Below are 11,706 nucleotides of genomic sequence, written 5' to 3'. Positions count from 1 at the left end.
TCCGACTAGTCCGCGGATGGATGTAGGAGGTTTTTTACGGGTTGCCGTTGGAGATGCCCTTACAAAGGAAATTGACGCACCTTACGAAAAGAAGTATCCAACACTACATGTAACATGTCTATCCATGTGGCACATTAATGTCTTTGTTATGCGGGCCATATTATTTGGCCTATTTGGCAATATATTCTTGCAAGTCAACTAAATATTTGACGCATTGCGGTAGACACACCTAACGAATTGATGTGTGGCATTGGTGCCATGCTAGCAAGGAGTCCGACAACCATGGAAGGCAGAATGTCAAAAGCGCCTATAGACGTCGTGGGTAAGAGCCCCGCCGGTTAGGCGCGACACTAACATGACCAATGCATAGCCCATGTAGGATCGGATGTCAGAAAAAATAGGTTTAGATGGGAAAGCGGGATCCTCTGCAGGAGGCGGGTGTTTGAAAAGAAAAAGTGTGGTATGATATAAAAAGTTGAAAAAAAAGTTGAAATAAAGAATAGAGATGCATATGTGCTAAAGTCTTTATTTTCTATTCGTTGATGCGAGCCACTAGTAGTAGCTTCCATTGAAGAGAGAAAAAAAATCAATGTAGTTGCCTCGACCTATTTTTTCTCATGGGGCATATATGTATCTATATGCCACCATAGTTCATGCCCTAAGGAGCCAAACGAACAAACAAGTTTTCCGAGGGGCTGGTAGGGGGCATTTATAGGAGAATAATACACGACTTGGTAAGTTCTTCCATCCACGCATTTGACAAGGTAACTGCACGCTAGTTAGATATCACTTGTCAGTAGTACAATAGACACAAATCCAACCAATCACCACCTGACCCATGACTTGTCAGATCCATTCCTTGCTGCAGCATTTGGTCAGCAGGAGAATATCGGTTCCAACTTCCAAGGGCATCATTTCAAGTACATCAAAATATATTGTGGCTGCCGCAACATTTTTTCCATTGGCTGATATGAACAAATGGGGGATCGCACTAGGATGGTTCATGCACATGCTCTTTCTTCTACAACATACGAGACCTAATTTAGCAGCAGCCACCATCACCTTGGCCCTGATAGCTCAACTGCGTGGAGGTTGTCAGTGGAATCGACGATCCACTCAGAGTTTCGATGAGGACCCAGCTCTACCTCCTGCCGTGAGACTTCCACCTTTTGCCACTCATCCCATCTCTCCGCAAGACCATCGCCTTCAAGCATCCTTACCACTTCCGACATCTTCGGGCGCTCCGTGGGGGAGCCCTGTGTGCAAAGGAGCGCAACCTGGATCAGCGATTCCACCTCAACATCAATGTAGTTGGTCTGTAGGTCTGGATCCACCAACATCTCCAACCTTCTCTCCTTGAGCAATCCTTTCACCTGCACAAGTAAAATCAACAAAAAAAAAGGATGACAATAAGGCAGCTCCCCTACAACCAAACGGAAGAATGTTTTAGGACTGCCCCTCTACACATACTTAGCTCAAATAGAAGCCTTGCTAAAGCTCTGTTAATCACCTTTTTTTGTTTAGAACAAGTTTGTACATTAAGCATTATGAACCTGGCTAGCTATTTGAACCAAGGAAATCTCACTAGTTAATTACCCAGTCAAGTAGCATGACATCGTCGTCATTGGCAAGGCGAGCAAGATCAAAGGCACGCTGTCCTGTAATAAGCTCCAAAAGCATAATTCCATAACCGAATACATCAGTTTTCTCTGAGGATTTTCCTGTTGAAAGATATTCTGGTGCAATATGCCCAATTGTTCCACGCACAGCAGTTGTTACATGGGTATCCTTGTAATCCATTAGTTTGGCCAAACCAAAATCCCCCACTACAGCTTCAAAGTCTTCATCTAATAAAATATTTGCAGCTTTCACATCACGATGGATGATCTTTGGATCACAGTGATCATGTAAATAGGAGAGGCCCCTGGCAGAACCCAATGCAATTCTTCTTCTCGTTTGCCAATCCAGTGGCGGTTCAGCTGGCCCTCGTTCTAAAAATATAAGCCAGTTAAATATATTCTTTAGAATTATATTCACCTACCTCTGTAAACAAATGGTGACCTAAAACGTCTTATATTTATTTACAGAGTACATTATATTAAGACTTACAACGATCTGAAATATACAAAGAAAAGTGGAGAAACAGGGCAAAGTACCTCTTAGACGTGATGCAACACTTCCATTAACCATGTATGGATACACAAGCAACCTTTCTGTTGGTGTCATACAGAATCCACGAAGACGCAATAAGTTTCTGTGTACAGCCATACTAATCATCTCAACTTCTGTTTGAAATTGTAGCTCCCCACCAGGTGTCCTCTCCTCCTTCAGTCTCTTGACAGCTACTAGTGTACCATCTGTTAGTCTCCCTTTGTAGACCTTGCCAAATCCACCTCTTCCAAGAATGTTCTTATTGCTGAAGGTATCCGTAGCAACTTGTAATTCTCTAAGTGAAAATCTTTTAAGCTGACCAAGATGGACCTCTGGATCCTCCTCAGCTGTATCACATAAGAAATTTCAGGTTACTGTCATCTTACAAGTAATTTTCCTCATGCTGGCTGCTACTGAATGCTTACCAGGTACATCAAAGAAATGCTCTTGCGGTTTCCTGCGGCGCCAGTATGCAAAACCAATTGCAGGAATAGCAAATAGCAAGGCAGCACCAGCAGCCACTCCACCAGCAATTGCTCCAGTACTAGAGGAACTACTTCCTGAACGAATGAGAACAAAACCATCAATTCCATACCTTGAAAAGTATCTGTGGGCTAAATAAAATCATGTGTTGCCAAGCAATGTTCCAGAATAGGATGACAACAAATAAGAGAACCAAGCCAGAAAACAGGTCACACCATGGACATGAATTAACTAACAGAGATGCAATCAGTAGTGGAAGCAGCACTAGGAGGCCACACAGGCAGTGACAGTAGCAGCTACTTGAACATTTTTCCACTGATAGGGGGTGGAGGTGTGCCATGAGATCTTGTATCGTTGTTAAAAAACCAGAAGTTTTCACGCTGATTTATCATGCTGTACATTGGTAGCACATGAAGCACCAGATAATCTCCACCATAAAGGTAGGAAACAAGGAAGTCCAAAAAATGCATTCAATATCAACAGCAGTATCGACTCCAGCCTCTAGAACATTTTACTTGTTTCTGGACTACTCTCATAGTCTCATCCCAGCTGGGATGTTACATCAATGAAAGAACATTGCAGCGGTCTTATTGCAATGGAAGGTATACATGAACTTAATAGCCAATCCGTAATTATGATAAATCACCTGGTGATTGCTCAGGGGTTGGAGGGTTATATGGAGGAGGTGGGGAGAAGGGAGGAGCGCCGGAGCAAGGTTTTGAAGTCCCAGGACCGCATAAGGCAGGGTTGTTGCCAAAACTGAAATGATAAACAAATGTGAATTGTTGGCATAACTGCAAAATAAACAAGTGTGAATTGAAGCAGCGTCAAGGCAAAGAAAACTGAATTTATCAACTAACATGCTAGCTTTACCTGATAGGGGTGAATAATGAAAATGAACCGGTTGATGGAACTTCTCCGGACAGCTTATTATTTGACAAATCCCTATAATTATTAGAAATATTCAGCTTTTGTTAATTAGACGCTTCCTAGTTTATACCAAAGGTTATGCTGAAGAAAAGGATGTAGCATAAGAAGACACTTACAGAACTTGGAGAGCAGTAATAGCAGTTAAAGATTTAGGAATTGTGCCCGAAAGACTGTTGTTGTTAAGACGCCTATGCTCATATATAAAATGAAAATGCACAAATTAGTACCACCTGGAGAGTGCTATAGGGAAAATTAACACAGTGGTTGAGTCTTGACCAAAGTTTCTATTTCAATAACTTAACAACAAGATAGATGCCATAAGAAATGAGAAAGAATCCGGTGGAAACCAAATAAAATGAAAACTCCGCTGAGATGTAAGAAGTTTTCAAAAATTATTTAAAAAAATGCTATGTTAGAAAGGTGATGTTTTGTTAACATGTAAAATTTGAAGTTCAAACTCATATTATATGGGAGGTAAGAAAAATATATATACATGAATATTGATGGTGTAGTTTTATTGAATGCTGAAAGTAATTTGTTTTCATACCTCCTAAATGAATTTGATTTGAACTTGAAATCTTACACGTTAATAGAACATCAACTCCCCAACATACTGTATTCTTTTTCATGATTTTTATAAAGTTTGAGACATAGTGTTTACATGGTTTTCCCTGATTTCTACAGTAACTTGGTTTCCACTGGATATTTTGTCTTAATAAGAAACATAAAAGGAATGCCAAGTGGCAAACTACTCGTTGCCTGGAAAAGAGCAAAGAGCACAAATATAATGTGCACACAAATTCACAGCAAAGACCAAATCAGGCAAATATAAATCAAAATTTAAAAAAATCCTACAAGGGGTACACACAGTACATTTCCCCCCATTTTTCAGCCTTTTAGTTGTTGGTGTTTTACACTTGCAATGGCAACACGTAAGTTGTTGCTTCAAATGGTTGAATCAAACTGCATGGCTACACTAGATAATTCTAAACACGAGGTTTTATGCTGCCATAATTGTAACTCTACCCAGGCAAATCAGAAAGCATCTCATTTTGGCCCAGTAGAGCTAAGTACCTCGTGTTACAATACATACAAAATCTGCACGTGTGCATTTTTCAGAATGATCAGATTACCTAAAATATTGAACAGCTAAAATGTATTTAAACAAGTGATCTCACAAAATCCTAATAGCCATCTTGGCACGAACATGGTTAAAATACCAAGCAAATGACTATGTATGTGAGTCTAGCATGACAGCAAAAATATCCCTACTATAACATCGTGTTATCTATAATGAGGCAAATGAAGGGATCATACAGGAATCGTAGCTTCAATAGGTTCCCCAACGAATCGGGTATTGGACCAGTGAAGTTGTTTAAGTACAAATCCAAACTGATCAAGTTTGTGAGGTTTCCAAGTTCGCTAGGTATTGTGCCACTGATGTTATTACTGTAGAGCTCCCTGCAGCACAAAATTAAAACTGGTACTAAGTTGTATAAAAATAATTATGGGCCAAGACCCAAAAGTAGGTGATCACTGGCGCATTACAATAATTAGATTGACGGCACCAGCCTTATATGTAACACCCTTGCATGCACTAATCTAAGTTACTATCATCATGATCAATAGTCCAACTTTACTATTTCTTTTCCCATTATCTAGTACAATGTGGTACAGTAAGTAGACATTGTGATGTTCTAACCCTACTTACATTCCAACAACAATTCACTATGTGGTGAAGGAAATGAACATTTCAAATAGAATATCTGTTTTAATGCATCCATATATGTTATATTTTCGGCTGGGTTGGAAGATCAGAACGCTGACAAACTCTTCCACCATTTGCAGGTATCAGCAAGTATGGCATGTATGCAGGCACTTAGCAAAAAGAGGATAGCTTACAGGTATTGCAAGTTTTTTAGCTGACCAAGCTGTGGCACCAAAGTACCAAATAATGCAGCATTTCCAAGATCACTGAAAAATGCACATAAACTTCAGTATGAAATACAGTACAGGTGTATCTGCATAGTAGAGAAAAAGGTGGACCTACACTCTGATAACGCTGTTGTCGTTGTTGCAAGTAACATGAAACCAAGTGCACGGATTGACCAGAGTTGGATCCCAACTTTGTAGCACATTATTGGGATCATTTAAGTTAGTTCTTAGGCTATGCAATGCATCACCTGTAAATAATAGTGAGAAATGAATAATTCTTACATAAAATTTAACTGACAAATAATCAGTACATCCTACAAAAAATGAGATAATCATGTCATCCCAAGAGGAGCAACATGACCCCAGTTACAGCATGCATTAGCACAATTAGCACCTAATATTCCTTGTGTAGATTGAATATAGGGCTAAGTATATTTTTCGTCCCTCAACTCTCTCGAAAGTATAGAAATGGTCCCACAACTTCAAAACCAGCAAATCTTAGTCCTTCAACTTCTCAAACCAGATAACTTTAGTCCCTCATACCGCTTTGAGTGGTTTCGTTGATGAGATGACATGATTTTGACTGATTTGGATGGCTTCGTTGATTTAGTGGAGGCTGCCTTTCGCGTGGCACTGAAGGCCATGCTCGCTAACGCCGGTCTGCTGCTACCCTGGCCGAGCTCTCTTTGAGCATGCCTAGCTGGCCATATAGCCGCCATAGCTCGGTCTGCGTTTGCTGATCAAGATGCACTCTGCTGTCCGATGGGCGCTGCATCTATCGAGCTACCACTTGTCATGCCTGCTGCGCACTGGTATTGCTTGTGCGCGTGTGGCTAGCACAAACACTGCCAACCCCGGCCTTTCTCACCATGTGTGTCGCCGCTTCATGCTGCTGCCTGTTGCCGCCACAGTCTGAGCTCGAAGCCGCCCCAACTACTTCACTTCCCAAGCTGACCGAGGAGCTGTGGTCCAAGCCATGGCCTAGGACGTACTGTATGGCCTACTTTGAGTGCAGAGCAAATAGGCATGCAGGTCATCCACGGCGCTCCTTTAGCCGTGCCATCAGGACCGGCAGCACAACTCTCCGCCCCGGCCTCGCCGTACCTCGGCTCCACGACCCGGCCATCCAGGTCCTCCCACCTCTTCTTTTCCTTCTCTAGGGCGGCGACAACAGCATGAGGCCGAAGAATATGCAGGTGGCAGGAGTCCACGATTGTGCATATCAATTATTCAACAAAATGCCCATTGCATTGAAAAACAGAACAAAGATGAGGACAGGGGAGAAAGAAAGAAATGATGAGGTGGCAGTCAACTCGGAATACCAGGGTCAAAACCATGCCATGTCATCAATGAAACCATCCGAAATGGTATGAAGGACTAAAGTTATCCGGTTTGAGAAATTAAGGGACCAATGTTTGCTGGTTTTGGAATTGAGGGATCATTTCTATACTTTCGAGAGAGTTGAGGGACAAAAAATATACTTATCCCTTGAATATATGATTTTTCATGGGGGGCAATCACCAGGTTATATCATACACAAATAAACAGAACAAAAAGGCCAGCTTGCATTCCCTTCGTGCTCATCTTGAATCTGACAGCTCTACCATCATAAGTCTGCTGTGTTGTAGATTTTTCATTACACTGACCTTTGGTATTTAGCATTGTTGAGGAAATCGTTAACTGGTAGCCGCTCGGTTGGCTAGCGAGTAGGGGATTAATCGGCTAATCGGCAAGTTAATCAATTAATCGGACGATTTTTTGGTTTATCGGCTACTCGGTGACCCTATGAGTAGGGATTGATTGGCAAGTTAACTGGTTAATCGGATGAATTCTTGAACAGGGGTATTTAGTAACGTTATATTGTGTGGGAAAAAAATAGCATAATATGTTTTATACCAAAGAGCAAATAAACAGCGCATGAGAGACACATAAGTATCAACAGATAGCATAAGTAACTAAAGCTGCAGTGCCAACTTTGTGGATGTTGAGGTTTCTAGTGCAATGTCGAACAAGCAATCACCATCAGGCTTCAGGTGATTTAGCCTTTCGGTTCAGACTTGTGACTTGAAAGACGCCCTCTAGCTTATAGAAAGAGCCACATACAGTATCGAAACGTTCAACAACACAACTGGTTAGGTGAAAAAACAGAATTTGGTACAAGAGAATTGCCCAATGACCATCAACTTTGACCGATTGAAACCCAGAAGAGCAACATCATTTCGAACTGGGAACGTAAAAGCACCCTGAGGCAACAACGAAAGTGCACAGTGGGATATCCTAATTGTTTGAGGGAGAAGAGATCGAACACGCTTTGCATTGATCAGCAGGGTTACATTTATACAGGGGGCAGAGGGCGCGAGCCCACGATGGTGATTGTGGCCGGGCCATGCCGTGAGGAGGTGATCGTGTGTGCTGACTCTAAAAACTGCACACACGCACGCTCTGACTCTCTACGGTATACGTACAAATACATGAGGTTTAACACCCCCCCGCAGTCGTGACGTCGCGAGGAGCGACGCAGAGACTGGACTGGAAATCGTGAAAGACATCAGTGGGCAGCCCTTTCGTCATCACGTCTGCGAATTGCTGGCGCGTAGGGACATGGAGCACGCGGAAGTCACCGATCGCGACGCGCTCGTGGACGAAATGAATGTCCAGCTCCACATGCTTGGTTCGTCGGTGATGGATGGGGTTGCTGGAGAGGTACACGGCGGAGATGTTGTCGCAGTAGACTAGTGTAGCAGTGGTGACCGCGCAGCGAAGCTCGCCGAGGAGTTGCCGTAGCCAGACGCATTCTGCCACAGCGTTGGCCACGCCACGGTACTCTGCCTCCGCGTTGGAGCGCGAGACGGTGGCCTGGCGTTTGGACGACCAGGAGACAAGTGCATCACCGAGGAAGACGCAGTAGCCGGAGGTTGATCGACGTGTGTCGGGGCACCCGGCCCAATCTGCGTCGGTGTAGACCCGGAGATCCAAAGTCGAGGACGCGCGGAGATGGAGACCGAGCGAGGCCGTGCCGCGCACGTACCGGAGTGCATGCTTGATCAGAGCGAGGTGACACTCGCGCAGATCGTGCATGTGCAGACAGATCTGCTGCACGGCGTAGGCAAGATCGGGGCGTGTCACCGTCAGGTACTGCAGCGCACCAGCGAGACTGCGGTAGGCGGTGGGGTCGTCGACGCACGGTCCCGTGGCGGAAGGGAGCTTGGCCTTGGTGTCGACGGGCGTCGGAGCAGGCTTGCAATTGTCCATGTCAGCCCGCTCAAGGACGTCTTCGGCGTACTGCTCTTGAGAGAGGAAGAAGCCGGCGGCCGAGCGCGTAACGTGGATGCCCAGGAAGTAGTGGAGGTCGCCGAGATCTTTCATGGCGAACTCAGTGGTGAGTCCGGCGACGATGCGACGAAGGAGCGCGGGGGAGGACGCCGTGAGGATGATGTCATCCACGTAGAGCAAAAGGTACGCGGCATCCGCGCCGCGGGTGAGCGTGAACAGCGAGGTGTCCGAGCGCGTCGCCGTGAAGCCGAGAGTGGCGAGGAAGCCGGCGAAGCGAAGAAACCACGCGCGCGGCGTCTGTTTCAAGCCGTAGAGAGACTTGGACAGGCGGCAGACGTGGTCGGGCTTGTCGGCGTCGACGAAGCCGGCGGGTTGTAAGAAGTACACCTCTTCCTCCAAGTGGCCATGGAGGAAGGCCTTCTTCACATCGAGTTGATGAACAGGCCAGTTGCGCGAGGCGGCGAGGGTGAGCACGGTGCGGATGGTGGCGGGCTTGACGACCGGAGAGAAGGTTTCTCCGTAGTCGACGCCGGCGCGCTGGTTGAAACCGCGGACAACCCACCGCGCTTTGTAGCGGTCGAGCGTGCCGTCAGACCGAGTTTTGTGGCGGAAGATCCATTTGCCCGTGATGACGTTGGCGCGCGGTGGCTGGGGCACGAGCTCCCAAGTGCGGTTGCTGGTGAGAGCAGTGAACTCGTCACGCATGGCGGCGAGCCAGTTGGTATCGCGAAGAGCACCGCGGACTGAGCGAGGAACCAGAGAGACGGTGGCGGTGGGAGCGGTGGCGGCCACACAGACATAATCAGCGGCGTACTTGGGATTGGGGCGGAAGACGCCGGCGCGGGCGCGCATGGTCATGCAGTGCGGTGGCGCAGGAGGAGGCGAGGGAGGGGAGCCAGGCGGGCTGGCGGAAGAGCGCGGGGACGCGGTGTTTGAATGAGAGGCGTCGGATGAAGATCCAGCGGCCTCGTTTGAATGAGAGGGGTGGGTAAGGGGCGCGCGTGAATGTGGTGCGTTGGATGACGATCCAACGGTGCCGTTTGAAGCTGGGGTGGGCGCGCGCGAAGGGGGTGAACCTGGCGCGTTGGATGAAGATCCAGCGGCGCTGGTTGAACTGACGACGGGCACGCGATCGGGGCGGTTGGGATCAGGCGCAGGCGCAGTCGTGGGCGCGGCGACGGGTGCAGGAACGAGACGTGGAGCCGGAGTGGCCGGAGGGTGCAGGAACGAGACGTGGAGGCGGAGTGGCGGGAGGGGGTGGGAGGCGCGGTGTGGCGAACGGGAAGGTGAGCTCGTCAAAGCGAACGTGGCGAGAGGTGAGCACGCGTTGGGTGGTGGGGTCGTAGCAGCGGTAGCCGCGGTGATCGGGCGGGTACCCGAGGAAAACGCAGGCGACCGAGCGCCGATCGAGCTTGTGGCGCGAGGTGGAGGTCGTGTTGGGGTAGCACAAGCAGCCGAACACCCGCAAAATGGAGTAATCCGGCGGCGTGCCGAGGAGTTCATGCGGCGTGCGCGGCGAGCTGGCGGCGCAGGGTTTGTAATTGAGGAGAAGCGTCGCAGTGGCGAGAGCTTCAGCCCAAAAGCGCGGCAGGAGGGAGGCATGGAAAAGGAGGGCGCGGACGCTCTCGTTCAGAGTGCGGAGAGCGCGCTCCGCCTTGCCATTTTGTTGACTGTAAGGGCAGGTGAGGCGTAGAACTGTGCCGTTCTTGGAGAGGAGCGAGCGGACCGCGAGGTTGTCAAACTCGCGTCCATTGTCTGTCTGGAAGGCGAGGATGGAGCGCTCGAATTGAGTTTGGACATAAGCATAAAATGCAGAGAGCATGCAAATAACTTCGGATTTGTGGCGAAGAGGGAAGGTCCAAACATAATGAGTGCAGCTATCAATTACAACTAGATAGTACTCAAAGCCAGAAATGCTAACAATGGGAAAGGTCCAAACATCTAGATGAAGTAACTGAAAAGGAAAATAGCTAGGCGTCGTGCTGGTGGAGAACGGGAAGCGCGTATGTTTGCCGAGCCGGCAGGCGGTGCAGGAGTGTGAAGCGGAGGGCGCACAGCTGAACGGGAGGTGATGCAGGGCACGGCGAAGCGCCTCCTCGCCAGGGTGCCTGAGCCTGTTGTGCCACAATTCCGTGGACGCCGCGCCGGCGAAGTAGCTGGCACGGGGAACGGCGGGGTTGGGGCACACCGGGTACAGATCGCCCGTCGAATCACACCGAAGGATCACCAGGCGGGTGCGGATATCCTTGACAGAAAACCCAAAAGCGTCAAATTCAACAGAGACAGGGTTGTCGCGAGTAAGTTGACGAACGGAGAGAAGACTAGTGATGATGGAAGGGGAAAGAAGAACATTGTGAAGTTCGAGAGATGAGTTGTTGGCAATGAGCGAGCCGCGCCCGGTGTGTGTGATGGGCATGCGGCCGCCGTTGCCAACGATAATGTCACGGGGAGGGAAGGTAGGACAGAGGGAATGGAGAGTACCAGGGTTTGATGTCATGTGCGAGGACGCGCCGGAGTCCATGTACCAGTCTGAGGTGCTCGAGGGCGGCGGCGGCAACGTGTGCGCGGCCAGAAGCGCCGCCTGCAGCCCACCCATGTCCCACGGCTGGGGCGGCACCGGCGCCGTGCTGGAGCTGGCGCCAGGCGAGCCGTAGGTGAAGCCGGGAAGGATCGAGGGGTAGGCACCGTACCCGTAGGGCGGTGGTGCCATCCATGGCGCCGTGCTGGAGCTCGCACCAGGGGCCCCGTAGGTGAAGAGCGCCTGCTGCTGCGGGACGCCGGGTCGCGGACCGAGGACACCGGCACCAGGCGCACGCCACGGCATGGGCCAGGTCTGCACCATGCCAGTCCAAGAGTTGGAGCCGGGGGCCTGACCTGGCAGGGCAGCCGAGCGCGGCGGGGGTGGTGTTGGCGACGGAGAAGGTGGCGCCCCCC

At 48.6% G+C, this 11,706-nt stretch overlaps 1 protein-coding gene across 2 annotated transcripts in view; it reads right to left on the bottom strand.

Moving 5' to 3' along the window:
• Window positions 1-735: 735 nt before the first annotated feature.
• Window positions 736-11,706, bottom strand: part of LOC119329279 (LRR receptor kinase BAK1) — a 13,491-nt gene continuing 2,520 nt past the window's right edge. The window contains exons 2-11 of one of the 2 annotated variants that reach the window (XM_037602296.1): window positions 5,615-5,747; window positions 5,467-5,538; window positions 4,882-5,025; window positions 3,681-3,752; window positions 3,508-3,579; window positions 3,281-3,393; window positions 2,577-2,711; window positions 2,157-2,498; window positions 1,597-1,991; window positions 736-1,373 (exon numbers count right to left, since the gene is read on the bottom strand). In XM_037602296.1, the coding sequence (XP_037458193.1) occupies window positions 1,059-1,373; window positions 1,597-1,991; window positions 2,157-2,498; window positions 2,577-2,711; window positions 3,281-3,393; window positions 3,508-3,579; window positions 3,681-3,752; window positions 4,882-5,025; window positions 5,467-5,538; window positions 5,615-5,747 (1,793 nt within the window). In that variant the 3' untranslated portion in view covers window positions 736-1,058. The remainder of the gene's footprint in view (window positions 1,374-1,596; window positions 1,992-2,156; window positions 2,499-2,576; window positions 2,712-3,280; window positions 3,394-3,507; window positions 3,580-3,680; window positions 3,753-4,881; window positions 5,026-5,466; window positions 5,539-5,614; window positions 5,748-11,706) is intronic. The other variant, XM_037602297.1, reaches the window with a different exon arrangement.

The sequence above is a fragment of the Triticum dicoccoides genome, chromosome 7A, assembly GCF_002162155.2.
Source record: "Triticum dicoccoides isolate Atlit2015 ecotype Zavitan chromosome 7A, WEW_v2.0, whole genome shotgun sequence".
Taxonomy (NCBI): Eukaryota; Viridiplantae; Streptophyta; class Magnoliopsida; order Poales; family Poaceae; genus Triticum; species Triticum dicoccoides.
The sequence above is the reverse complement of the archived record's forward strand: the minus strand, read 5'-3'. Positions and strand labels throughout refer to the sequence as shown.